The 13,885-nt window shown below is 34.9% G+C and overlaps 2 protein-coding genes across 6 annotated transcripts in view; one reads left to right on the forward strand and one right to left on the reverse strand.

Annotated features, from left to right (window-relative positions):
• The window catches only part of LOC129737767 (transcription factor IIIB 90 kDa subunit), a 67,542-nt gene that overhangs the window by 12,769 nt on the left and 40,888 nt on the right, over positions 1–13,885 (forward strand). The gene's annotated exons all lie outside the window — the stretch shown is intronic.
• Positions 1–13,885, reverse strand: part of LOC129737734 (BTB/POZ domain-containing protein 6-B-like) — a 46,444-nt gene that overhangs the window by 10,176 nt on the left and 22,383 nt on the right. For 3 of the 4 annotated variants that reach the window (XM_055728893.1, XM_055728907.1, XM_055728900.1), the window contains exon 2: positions 9,816–10,861. In XM_055728893.1, coding sequence (XP_055584868.1) covers positions 9,816–10,200 — 385 coding nt within the window. In that variant the 5' untranslated portion in view covers positions 10,201–10,861. Of the gene's footprint in view, positions 1–1,048; positions 1,637–9,815; positions 10,862–13,885 lie in introns of those variants that run through there. The other variant, XM_055728912.1, reaches the window with a different exon arrangement.

The raw sequence follows: 13,885 nt of genomic DNA on the forward strand, positions 1-13,885 counted from the left end.
AAGGAACCGTCCAAATTTGTGATAATAAACTAAATAATAACTTAATCGGTAAGAAAATTCTCATGAATCGATATGTTGTTGACTGTTAACTTTTCTGGGATGTACCGTGCGGAACCCAATGGACGTGAATTTAGGGGATGATGGATATTCTATGGGATGTGTACTGTAAACCCCATTTCTTTTGTGCGACTTTGAAAAGAAAAGCACATGAAACGTCAATTCAGAAAAAGTGTCGATGTACCAATGACACGAATATGTTTCTTGTTCCGATCGCCTCGCTTAAGTAGCAACAGCCTCACACTGTTTAAATTTATTTTTTTTGGAACATTTGGAACGTTCTGCTGAAGAACTAAAAAAACAAATTCAAAATAGAGCTTATTTATCAACAACAAACAACAGAAAAGCGATAAATTAAAAATAAAAAATTATGGTGGTTTTAATTAAGCCTTCAAAATTTACATTTTTACATAAATTCATCGATGATATAAATTTATGTAAAATTGGATACACAAAATTTAATGATTATTCTTAACGTAAGGTGACATCGCCTTTCCCAGCACACATATTGATTCTTGAACGAAATCGCTCGTTTCTGAGCTTAATTCGTAGGTATAAGCTGTAAAGACATTCTTTTTATCCTGGAAGCAGCAAATTCACTTGAACTCAAACAAAATCTTTTCGTTCTAAGGAAAGTAGGAAAGATCACCAATCAGAAATTTGGCTCAGGTGAATGATGTCTTCGAGATGTTTTTATACACCTGGATTTAAATTTAAAACTGAGGAATAGTGCTTAACTCTAGTTAAGATTTACGTTTACACATCAACATAGAATAGATCAGTGTACCCACTGAGTAAAGAAGTTCACAACATTTGTCAATTGGATGGTTTCGGCCGTATTCAGTACGGTGAAAAGGTATCCAGAGGAATTGACCTCGTGGATCTGTCCGAATATAAACGCCTTTGTGTTGTCCCGCTCAGAACGGACCCCCTGTCTCGAGGCAAGACTGCCTCCTTCGAAAACTACTTGTAACCTTCCCTCGTTACTTACTATTGTGATATGGGAAAACCGAGAAAATCTGCTCCTCATTCCTCTTCATTGGACGTTGCGCTATTTTGGCATACAAATTTGACATAATCCTCCGGAGCCGTAACAATTGGGGCGGGAAAACCACCGCCTTGCGTTTTCGTCTTTCTCTTGGGTGCTGAGCTACCACCACTACCGTTGCTGGTACCACTTCCTTCGGCCTTCTCTGGTAACGGGGTTTGCTAGTGTCTTTCAGGATTTATGATTTTGGGTTATTCCCGGTTCATTTGGGCGTAACAGTACGATGAAAAACTACTACACTTCGGACCCACTTTTCAAGTACGACCCTCACTTCAGACTCATTTTGATGGCAAACTATTTAAGAACGAGAAGGGAAATCTTTCCAGGTTTTGGGGTTTCACTACTTCGAGGGGCAACGAGTTAACTAAAGTATCGCCAATTCACCATCGGACTACTTTGCAGCCATCTTTTATTTTTGCTCCACTCGGCTTTGAAGCAGTAAAGATCCAGCAGCACCTCTTTTTGAGTCGACGGTCGCCACGACGAATGATAGCTGGAGTATTTTATACCATTCCAGCTGTCGCTCGCTCAGTCCACAACAAACTAACTGGCTGGCTGGCGGCGAGTTTGCGCAGTGAGCCAGTCTGAAGCCACCCTTCGAAAAGTACGTAACCAGTTTTCTCCGTTGCTGATTTGTTTACCTTTTCCTCAATGTAGCGTAATTTAAGGACGACGGATGCTTCCGAAAGAGAATAGAGTGAAATCTCAAAAATCGAGGGAGTATTTCGGAGAGTTTATCAGTAAAAATGCCGAACGGGCAAGAGAGAAGAGAGACAGGAGTAAAAATCGTAAACTTTACGGTGGCTGTTTCTATGTAGTGGTGAAGGATGGTTGGTTTGTTTACAATTTTCTGCTCAGTTGTGTCATTCATCGGATTGTTCATCTTCGATTTGCAGAACATGTCAGTGGCTTCTTTGATTCTACTTTGTTTTTTTTTTGCGTCTTCCTTTGTTGTCTCTTGGAAAAACGGTAAATCTCGTAAGCTAACGGAAAGCTTCCTGTTTATTTTATATGGTTGTGTGCGTTCAATTTTCGAATTCATTCATTTTCTAGCGGAAGTGTTTACAATTTCGCACTAACTTGGGTCGCCATCTGCTTGTCAATTCGAGAACTATTCCACTACCCGCAACTGGCCTTCCTTGCCTGTTGATTTGAATGGGAACTTTTACAATGTTTCAAGTTCGACATGTTTTATTGACTATAACAATAAGAATAAGAAAGAACCCTAGTTAATACATTAGATTCTTGTACCGCCTGTCGGTTCTATAGAATCTATTTTTCTCTATTATAACTTGTCAAGGCAATGAATGGTAAGGGATCGTTAAATCGACGAGTTTTATGGATTTGTCCTTCAATTCAGCTTTTTGTTCTACATTGACTCCCAAGTAAAATAAAAGTTGTTTAGAGCTAGTCTGAACTGACTTTTTTCAACTTAATTTTTGTCAACATCAAATGAGAATGCTACAAGCTGCATCCAGTGAAGGTCGTTTTTTTTATAAAGTGTGAAGAAATATTGGTTGATTCTTTTCACAATTCAAGAACGGCACGTGTAATTCTTGAATTTGTTTTGCGAAATTCCAACCCCATTTTTGCAAGTTGGGCCAACACTGGCCCTAGCGGTCCCATCAACAGGGACAACTTAAAAAAAAAACTCATTTTTCCCTAATGCTAAAGTAGGAAATCAACAGCTTTGATCATTATCATCGCGTCGTAGTGTCATAAAATCTGCGTTTGGTTCAACTTACTTTTGATCTCTTTCTTTTTCGAGTTATATTGGGAGCGATAATGATTTAGTGCGTTTGTTTTTTTTACCGTTATCACTGCTTAAATGTTTATGTTCACCTTAAACAACCGTCTCGTCTAGCTAGTAACCTCTCACATATAACAGCCGAAGGTTCCCACAAAAATAAATCAGCAATAAAAGGGAACTGTTGTTTTTATCAGAAAATTTCAGCTTAGTGTAGATCGATTTTCGTTTTTTTGGCTGTTTTCCGGTTCGATCATTAGGGAACAAGTTTTCAATTCATAGACAATCAGGATTTTTGTGAAAATACATTCCTTTCAGAAGGTTTAAAATCACCTTATTGGTTGAAAATATTCTGACAGTTAAAAGATTTTATCAAGAAGATCCGGTTCGAAGGACCGATTTTTACAGGTTCTTCGTTTGTTTGTTTTTTCGAAGTTCTGAAATCTATCCTCTAAATAATTTGCTTTTTAGAATTGCAAACATGATATTTTCACCCAAAAAATGTTTTTTTTACGGAGATGTTAGACCTTCTGGGTTTATTCATCCTAAAAAACCAAAAAATATATTCTGCCAGTTGTGGAGCTCGTAATTATGTCTTTTTATCAAACAAATTATGTATGAATAAAATCAAAAATGCTGTATATTAGTGTTAGTTAATTATATTTTTATATTATAAATTTCCCTTTCCCAGAATGGTTTATGCAATCATATCTATCTTATCTATCCAAACACATCTGGTGTGCCCCAAGGTGCCAAACTGGGTCAAATATGTTTAACAAAGTACTCGCTAACTTTCAGCGACTCAGATGTGAGTCGACAGTAACTCAGTTTCAACAAAACCCCGCCACTCAAATCTTACAAAACAGCCTTTACTCAAAAATGTGCAGGTTCACTATTTATAAGGCATCGTACTTTTTTTGCATACAAAAATTCACATAAAAATCAAAATCTTCATATGCTTTATGAACAATAACTTTATATAAAATTCATACAATGCAAAAGTTAAAAAATACGTTAAAAAGCTTGGATTTCACACAATAGCTTATCAACAACAGGACACGTATTCTTCGCTGATTCGGAACCTTTTGCTACCTAAGTTTTTGAAGTTTATTTGTTTCTTCCCTCATCCTGTAGTTTTTTTTCCTGCTTTCAGCACATGTCACAATTTTGTATACCTTTGTGGTTATTTTCAACTCGATTCGATACTGATTTTTTTCTTATTCAAACTTTTTTCTTCCTTAGTGAGAAAGACTTTTCCACGGGGCCAAAATATTTTGACGTCCGCGCGAGTCATCGCCCACTCGAACTCCCTTAAAAAATTGTGTATGCAACTCGTTTCAAAATCGATTTTTTTCCGCACTCGAAGTAATTATCCAACTTGGTAAGCTTCGATGGATAACTTCACGACTCGTGTAGAAAAATCTACTTTTTGCAACTTATTCCATCTGTACCAGTTGAAAAAATAACTTTACCAAAATATGTATGAAAATCAGTTCAGTTCTCTATGAAGAAGTTAAGCAACATACAACATTACCTTTTCACATCGTTTATTGAAATTACGTTTTCTAAAATATTGTCATTTGATTGGGCTGTTCATAAAAAAATTGAAAATCTGTACAAATCTGTACCGAAATAAAAAAATCTGTTATCTGTACGTACAGAAGCTGTACCGGAAATGAGTCCGAAAATTTGTTCTTTCTTAAGGCCCCTTTACACTTCACGTGAAAATGAACGTGAGAAATACTTATTTTATCGATTACTCATAAACGCAACACAACTGAGGGAGCTAAGTTGGCCTTGCTCGAGAACGGTCGTTTGTTTTTCCGCGACCGCGTTTTTCTTCTGTGGTCTTTAAATTAAATTTTTGTTTTCCATTATTAAGAATTTTTTCGAAGTTAGTCATTGTAGTGATTAATTTACTTAAACATAACGAAAATTCTTGATGTTGGTGTAGATAGATTTTCGGGAAAACCGGTAATAGAATTCGAGTTCAATCCGTGCATTTTTGTCGATTTGTGGAGTGAAGAAGATGTCTATTTAGATCCGGAAGGATTTTTTTATCGATTTGAATTAAAAATTCAAAGAAAGTTATTTTGAATGAGTGATGAAGGTGGAGGAACTTAAGTGATTTTTAAAGTTTATTATCTTTCTGACAAGGGAGATTATTTCCGGGTACAGTAGTAAAATAAGAGTGCCAGCGTCGAAGCTTTTTCCTGTAGATTGCTTGGATTTCTTCAAGGCGAAAGGAATCAACAAAGGAATAAAATCAGCTAAGTACCACTTGAACATTGATCGTTTTAAATTTCATTATATTAAATAATAAAATAGCTTAACTCTATTATTGGGGACTAGTGGGGGGTTGGACAGGGCATCAAACGAGCGGAAAACTGATATACAATGGATTGTGGGTTCAAGCCAGCCGGAGTATCTCGGCAAATTTGGAATCTGGAATAGGTTTCTTAGGGACCTTTCCAGGTATCTTTATTTGTTTCGAACAGTTTGAAGTGAGTAAGATGAGTCAAACCTGTCCCAAGCCAGTGGTAACGGACCCCTTGGTTGTGCTGCAATTATTGTTTGTGGGTTAAGCATGAACAATATTTGAATGTGTGATCGAGACTTCCCGTACCGCCTCGGGTCGAAAGACCTATCAGCCACTGGTGGGTTCAACTACATACATACATACATACATACTCATAAACGCAACACAATTAGCATGTGTAACATGATGGAATCGATGAGAAATGGTTGAAAGATGAAATTCCAACCGGATTTGTTCCTTAAACCTTCTAGAACCGCGAAAAATTTCATCATGGCGGGGGAATCGGAATAAAACAGTTCTATCAAGTTTTAAGGAAGGAGTCCTACTGGAATTTAATCTTTCAACAATTCCGCATCGATTCCACTATGTCACAAAACCTAGTTCCGTCGCGTTGTTCATTTTCACGTGAAGTGTAAATCGGCCTTTAAATATATCTGCACGATTGGCAACCATGTGGGTTAAATTTAATGATTTAATCCTACACTGAACTCAAATTCACACTTTAAATACACATGAGAATTCAATTAAAAGTAAGGGATAAGTGAATTTTTTCCTTTCAAGTGGCTCATGTACATTTCATTTGTTTCTTACTTAAGTTTAATGTTCACGATCCAATATCTACTCATTCATCACTTGAATTCTAAGTGATTCTCATTTGAAATTCTATCAATTGCACTTGGAATCATTGCTTTTATTTTGTTTTCGATTGAACTCAACGGAGCATGTAGGTAGAGCAAATAGTTGTTTATCGGATTTGAGGCAATGATATTTTTTCAGAGCTTGTTGGAAATGTCGGAACTTGCAGCGATTCGCCGAAAAAGTAACTAGAACTGGAGATAGGAAAAAGTTGCAATTTTCATGACAAATCATCAATCAACGTGGTGAGCATTGCAATGTTTGTTGTAAGTTATTATAATAAATCGATCAATGGTTGTATCTTTTATTTTTTTTTTTGTTTTTTTTTTGCAGATACCAAATAGGTTCCGGAGAGACTTTACGTGAAGATTATTCCTTCTCAGATTCGGAACATTTTTTCTGCGTCGGAACTGTTGGACAAAACAAATAAATGAAAATATAATTCTAAGTTATGAATGTCTGATTGACTGAAATTAATTTAAATAAATACAATCCTTAAAAAAATTCATTATTGTCTGTTCGAATACAAAAATATCACAAAAAATCGCATACACTTACAATCCACATGTTCGATCACTGTTGAGTAAACTCTTTCGGATCTTATCGAAACAACACCGTTCTTGTAGCAGTTTTATACAGCTCAAACTGGAATGTATTAGAGGTTTTAGTAACAAGTATTTCGAGCATTATATCTGATAATTACTTACAATTATATAGTGTTTAAGGGGGGGGTAGGGTGTAACGGGTATAAAAAAACACCATTTTCACGATTTTTTTCTAGAGCTATCGTTCAAACAAATGTATTCAAATTTTTTGCATTATACAAAGCATTGTTAAAAGAACATTTAGTAATTTTTTCGTAGAAAAATATTGAAAAATGAGCCGGTGACGGAGCATTTTCGAGGATGCCTTTTAGAAAACAGGATTTGCGGTGGACACTGTATCTCAGCACAGAATCATCTGAATTCAAAAAATCAGAGCAAAATATTTTTAATAGATGTTTTTCTGGACCCCAACGTTTTTATTTAACTTAAAAATATTTTTATGAAATTTTTGTGGCTGTTTGAAGTAAAAACTACGATTTTTCACTTAAAAATCCGCCATTTTTCACCTATAAAATCTCCCCAAAGTAAAAAAATCAAAAAAGAAAAACGTTGGGGTCTGGTATTTTATATGTAGAAACTATGTTCCAAATTTGAAAAGAATCGGATTAGTAGTTTTCAAATGACGATGTCCACGGACTTTAAAAATGTGCTTTCGAGAAAAACGCGTTTGAAGTTTCTGCTCTTGCTTTCTTGCAGTATTAGATAGGAGGAGATAAAGGCCTATAACTTCTACAGTTTTGCTTCAATTGACTTGAAAATTTGACACAACATTCTTGAAATGTTTTACAATAAGAAAATAAAAAAATAAAAAAATCGATTTTTTGAAAGTGTTAGACCCTACCCCCCCCTTAAACGACTTTAATCACGGGCACTTGGTAACCCTATCTCCTGTGTTTCTTGCCAATTCTTTTCGCTCAAACTAAGCGGTTAAAACAAACCTATTCGAGCTTTTAAAATGTTAGGTACTGTGTTAACGAGTTGATTAAATGCTACTTACGATTGTTTTATAAATTTCAACGTAGATATTTCCTGGGTTCGGACCTCCTCACCCGAACTAGTTCGATTCGTAAGATCTAGAGAGACGAACAAATAGATTTGTTACGTTCAACGGTGCTCAGTTTTACGCTTGAGAAAAGCTTAAGTGAATATTTCACAACTTACAATCGTTCTATGTTTGAAGATACTACGAGACTCTGCTTTTCTGTCTCGTGCTTAACCTTATTCTTGCCAACGGCAGATCGGAGGAACTCTACCTGCTTAATACATTCGTTTTTAGGACTATTGATTTACTTTAGATTTTGTTTTACTAGATTTACCTTATTGATTATGATTTAGGCCAAATTATCTTCTAAACTAACAATATATACGAAAGGATTATTCACACCGGTTGATCACTAATCCACGTTTATCTTCAATTTGCTTTTTCTTTATCTTTGCCCCTTATTCTACCGCCAATCGAATGTATCTCCCTGTCATTAATCTGTCACTAACTTATAGCGATTCCAGTGCTTTTAACCCCGGACCCCGACACACTCGTAGAGTTGTGAGATTGCTCGAGCAGATGAGGCCGTGTCAACAATCACTTTTAATTCACTTACCCGTTCACTTAAGAAAAATTTCCTTTGACGGTCACTTGAAATTCACATGAATTTACGTATGGTCAAAATTCAATCCATCCAAACCTCTGCAGAGGTCACTTATAGGTATTTTAAGTGAACATTATTTTCAGTGTACATTATTCGCCCAAGTAGAATCTTTCAGATAGAGTAGTTGGCAAAACACCCAACTGTCAACAGGGAAGATAAGTTGAAGTTGCTTAAAGATTCTCACTTATCCGTTGAAAATTTTCTATTTTACTTGTGATCGATTGTTTTTATGATATCTAGTAGTAACAAATATTATTCTGAGAAAAATAATAGTAGTTTTTGTCAAATATGGTTCTGAAAGAGGAATTTTTGGGGTATGTTTTAAAACAATTAGGCTAGGCTCACCAGATACTTTTAGAAAAAAAAGCGGGACATTTCACGAAAAAAAGGCAGGAAATCGTCGAAAATAGCGAGATATTTTGAAAACTCTTGAAATCTAATTTTTATGACCATTCTCATACATGTGGGATCCCCCTCAGCTAAAACAGTTCATAGAAAGCAGTAAAATATGGATACCTAAATGAAATTTGTTTAAAAAATTTAATTCTCCAGAAAACTTCCACCTTTGTTAATTGGGAACACTTCAGTCGAAAATGTTGTAGTTGAGACTAATTTAAAATACGCAATTTCAAGAAAGTTTTTATATTTTTAAATACCCGTTTTTGATCATCTACCAAGTTTATTTGATTTAACTTGTGCATTCATTCCTGCATGATGAAGAAAAGTTTGTTTTTCGCTGGGTAGTCTTGTTCTATTTTATTCGGAATTTGACTTTTTTATCAAGCTTCACATTCAAGGGATTCTTCGAGGGTACCGGTGAAAAACCTAGAGCCATCATCATTTGGAAGCAACTTAAAGAATATTTTCTTCAATATAAAAATATTAACATCGCCAGAACGTGCTCAAAGAACGCTTAACTGAACCCAATTGTTATGGTGATGCTAATATAAGCTTGCCAGATTGCCCAGTTAAGAAAAGTTCGGACAACCGGGCCGGATTTCGTAAAAAAACCAGTGAAACGTCATACCTATTTAATTTTTGCAGCCTTATCGGTGAATGTCATGTTTTTAAAGTAAGAACATTTCTTGTTTTGAGAATCATTAATGGCTAAAAGAAGATTAGAAAAATATGGCGGGAGTTGAAAATTATCGAGAAGAGATTTTATAAGAAGCGTTTTCACCAAGCACGGACCAACAGTTATGAAGTGGTAGTGTCGGAGAAGGTTGAGTCTACCACAAAAGCTTTTTCCAAGGAAAAACGGGACATTTTGAGAAAAAGATGGGACATGTCCCGCTTTTGCGGGACGGATGGCAACCCTAATTTAGGCAGATTTTGCCGGGTCTAATGAACAGTAACAAAATGAATCGCAAATACAACAAGATAAGTACGAAACGCAAAATGAAAAACAGCTCTGAGCATCTAAAATCTCAGTCTTCCCCACGCTCGTAAAACTGATAACGAATGTCTGATAAGTATACCCCGAGCCTTGCGATTAGGAGGAAGCAAATATGCAAAAAAAATTGTCGCCCACACTTACCGGGAATTCCCTCCTGGCAGTTCTCCATAATGTCGACCAGCATAAGATTCTCGAAGTTCCTCAGTCCGTACTCTACGATCGGATCGTCCCTCCGGATGAATCTCCAATCGGCGGACCTCGGTTGGGCTCTCTGGTACGGTTGCTGATCGCCGACAACAACTGACTGATCGTCTTCGTCCTCCAACTTTGCCGCCAAACCTTGCTCCAAGATTGCGGCCCCACTTTCCAGCTTCCTGTAGTTGTCCAGAAATTCGGAACCAGTGCCTAGGGTCCCGTACCAGGAAGATGAATGTCCCACGATCCAGTTCAGCAACTGCCGACCAAAGTGATGCTGATGATGATGATCGGCTAGTGTGGCCGCACCCTGCTGGACTGCATCGACCATGATCTTTAGCGCGTTTTTGTTTTTGCTCCTTCTTATTCGCTTTGGCACATGTGAACTTCAGTTTTTTCTCTCTCTTTAAAAGTTGCTGCGCACGATAAAAATCACTACCCACTGGCTTGCTTTTGTTCCACTAGATGTTTGTATGATTTTTTTTTCGAATTTAAAATAATTCAAAAATAAACACGGAATCGATTAACGGGTGATTTGCATCAAATTGCCTTCCACTGAATTTTTAACCCGTGTCGGTCTTCAGTCTTGAACTTTTTTTTCTTCTGTTTCCTTTCCAAAGGTGTAAATAATTAAGGCACTTTTAGCTGTTTGTTGCTGGTCAGTCTGCGTTTGTTGCTTCACGGTTCACTGTATACTATCACTGACACCCAGCAGTTGAGTGTTGTTATCACACATCAGTTGTACTTTGAAGTAAGATTTTTTAGGTCCCGTTTCCCCTCTGCTGTTCCTATCCTCGTCAACTAGAGCTGTAATGGGATGGGGATTTCTTACAAATGTCACTACTCGGCTAATGAGTTGATGTTTCTGTTTCGGTTGCTGTTGAGCTACACCGAGAAGATGAGAGTCCATCACGTTCTGGGGACTTGCACTTTCGATAAGTTTGTGATGATTGTGTTTACTACCGCGAGTGAGACATTTTTAGATCAGTAGGCTGTGGAAGAAAAACAAAAAAAAAATGAGTTGTGTACATTACAGTAGGGTTTCTTCTCACATTTCAACATAGGGAATTTTAAAGCAAAAACTTTTATTGCATCTCCATGGCTCAAGTACTCAAAATGTGCTCTCAGTGGGTTCATTCGGTACAAAGTTGTTTATTAATACTTAAAGACCTGTTTCAGGTACACTAAAGCCTAAAGCTCAACCTTAAAAAGCAGTGGGAATGCCAAATCTCGCAACTTCCAGTAATTCCGTGATTGACCGAGGCCATAAATTTTATTCAGAGGTCAACTGAATTTGGGATTGGCTACACATTCACAATGCACAAAACTGTTTCTCTCTCTTCAAACATCAATAACGGCGCCGGCTACGTCCTAGTAGTCAATAGATAGATTATGAAAAATGGGAAAGGGATGAAAGAACAACTATGTGCCTAAGGACCGAGGTCATCTCTGCATTATTGCAAAAAAGTGGTTTGAAATGTTGGGGGATTAATTAGAAATAATTAAGAAACACTATCGACTAGTGTTATGCCGATGACCCTTTCTCCTGAAATATTTTTTTATCAATACTTCTTAGCCAGATAAAAAAAACATTTTTGAAAAGTAATTATGACCAAAACACAATTGAAGTCAATCGTACAAACTCGATTTCCATCTTCATATCTCTGATAGTTGTTGCTTACATCAATCAAAGTTCGAAATTATATTCAAACTGATGTTCTAAATCATATTTATGTAGGAATTCATAAACGAATGAATAGTGAAAAAGTTCAATAATATGTATTTATACTATAATGATTGTCCCAAAACCTGACACGTGCAAAATGTTAGCTCAACCGAAATGGAGAGAAAATATTTAACAAAAATGACTAAAAAGTAAAAATTAAAAAAAAATCATAATAAAATATCAACACATAACACAAAACCTAAACATTATAACTAAACCAAAATAAGAGAAACGAAAAAAATGCCAAAAAAAATGACAATAAAAAAAAAGAAAATGACTCAAATAAAAAAAATATATAAAAATAACTAAAATTTACAAAAAAAATGGACAGAAACTACCAAATGACAAAATGACGAGAGAGAGGATAAAATGTCAACGATAAAAATGAAATAAAGATAAAAATGACAAAACTGACAAAAACTACAAAAATTATAAAATAAACAAAATTAATAAGAATGAAAGAAATTACAATAATCACAAAAATCACAAAAACGACTAAAGGGACGAATATGAAAAAATCATTAGTGTAACAAAAAATAAAAATAAAAATGATAAAAATAAACATAATGACAAAAATGTCAAAATTGACAGAAACAACAAAATTTCAAATATGACAAAAATGCAAAAAAATAACTGAATGAAACAAGGCAAAAATGACGAAATTGAGAAAAGTGACAACAATGACAAAACCCGCAAAAATGAACAGTATTTGATATACATTACAATAACGAAGAAAATGATAATAAATACAAAAATGAAAATTCTTACGAAATCAACAAATATTTATGACTAAAATAATAAAAATTATAAAAATTAACGGAATTGACATAATAATTTCATAAAATTACAAAAATGATCGAATTGATGTAATTTGATACAAATTACAACAAATGACAAAAATTACTAAAAGACACAAATGTGACAAAAAAACTAAAAATGATAAAAAAAATGACAAAAATATCCAATTAAAAAAATGCTAAAAATAACAGGAATGACAAAAATCACCAAATTTGCAAAATGTTAGAACAATCACTTACTTTTGTCGTATTGTCAAGTGTTTCTATTTTTTTTTTGTTATTCTTTGACACTGACAGCGTGACATTTCATAATGGCGAAACTTCCAGGCGTAACTGGAATTGAAAACATAAAAAGGCGACACTCGAAAATATCCGGGATTAGCGAATAAAGTTTAAGTTTTTGATAATCAACGATTTTATGTCCTTTTAATGAACGAAATATATTAAAAAAGAAATGGTGAAGCTTTAATTTAGTTGTATCACTCAAAGAAGAACTTAGAATACTTCATTATAATCTTCAAAAAAATGAATTTTAAAGGAAGAAAAAGCATTTCGAAACTCGTATCTGTATACGTTCAAGTTATACGCAAACATGTCACACGAAGTAATTTTCAGGTTATTGTAGAAAATTTAACTTTTTGTAAATTTGTAAATTTATCGATTTGCACTGAAATTATTGTATAAATTTCAATTGCGTTTCTCTCGACTGAACGTCTTTTCACATGGGATAATCTTGCTTGAAAAGACAGTATAGGGAAAAGAAATCCTAGAAAGAAATTTATCTCCCCAAACAACCCCAGGGAATAGTAAATCAGCCCTTTCCTGACACAAACTACCGTTGATTTCTCAAATAAAAATCGACTGAACATTTCCGAAAATTTTGGCAACTTTCGAACTTTTCCATATATTAGGAAAAAAAAATCTGCAATTGCAATTGCTTTTCACAGCTTTGACACTTTTCGACTATTTTGATAATTGTTTTGTATTTTCTTTAATGATTTTTAACAAATTAGCCATTTGTAAGAGCAAGTTTACTGGTGTTGGGAAAAAGTGGTGGAAATTTCGACACTTGTAGCACATTTTGAAAATTTTACCATGCAAAAATATTTTCAAGATGTTTGGGCGTTGTATTTTTTACAGCACTGTTTCTATTCTAGCCGTATGTGATAGAAACCGAGCTATTTTTGCATCCCAGCATGCATAAATGGAAAACGTGTTGTAAAAAAATTGAAGGTAGAACTGAATAGAGGATCTTGAACATATTTTTGCATGGTAAAGTTTTCAATATTTATGTGCCACAATTGTCAAAATTTTTACCACTTTTTCCCAACACCAGCGAACTTGCTCTAAGTGTGGTAAATTTTGATAATTTTTGAAAATTCAAAACTTTTCTAAAATTATTGTAGATTTGGACAATTTTGTATATTTTTAGTTAAATTGACCACTTTAACCTATTGTACAATTTTATTATTTTGTGTCCAAGTTGAAAATTT

This window comes from Uranotaenia lowii, chromosome 1, assembly GCF_029784155.1.
Source record: "Uranotaenia lowii strain MFRU-FL chromosome 1, ASM2978415v1, whole genome shotgun sequence".
Taxonomy (NCBI): Eukaryota; Metazoa; Arthropoda; class Insecta; order Diptera; family Culicidae; genus Uranotaenia; species Uranotaenia lowii.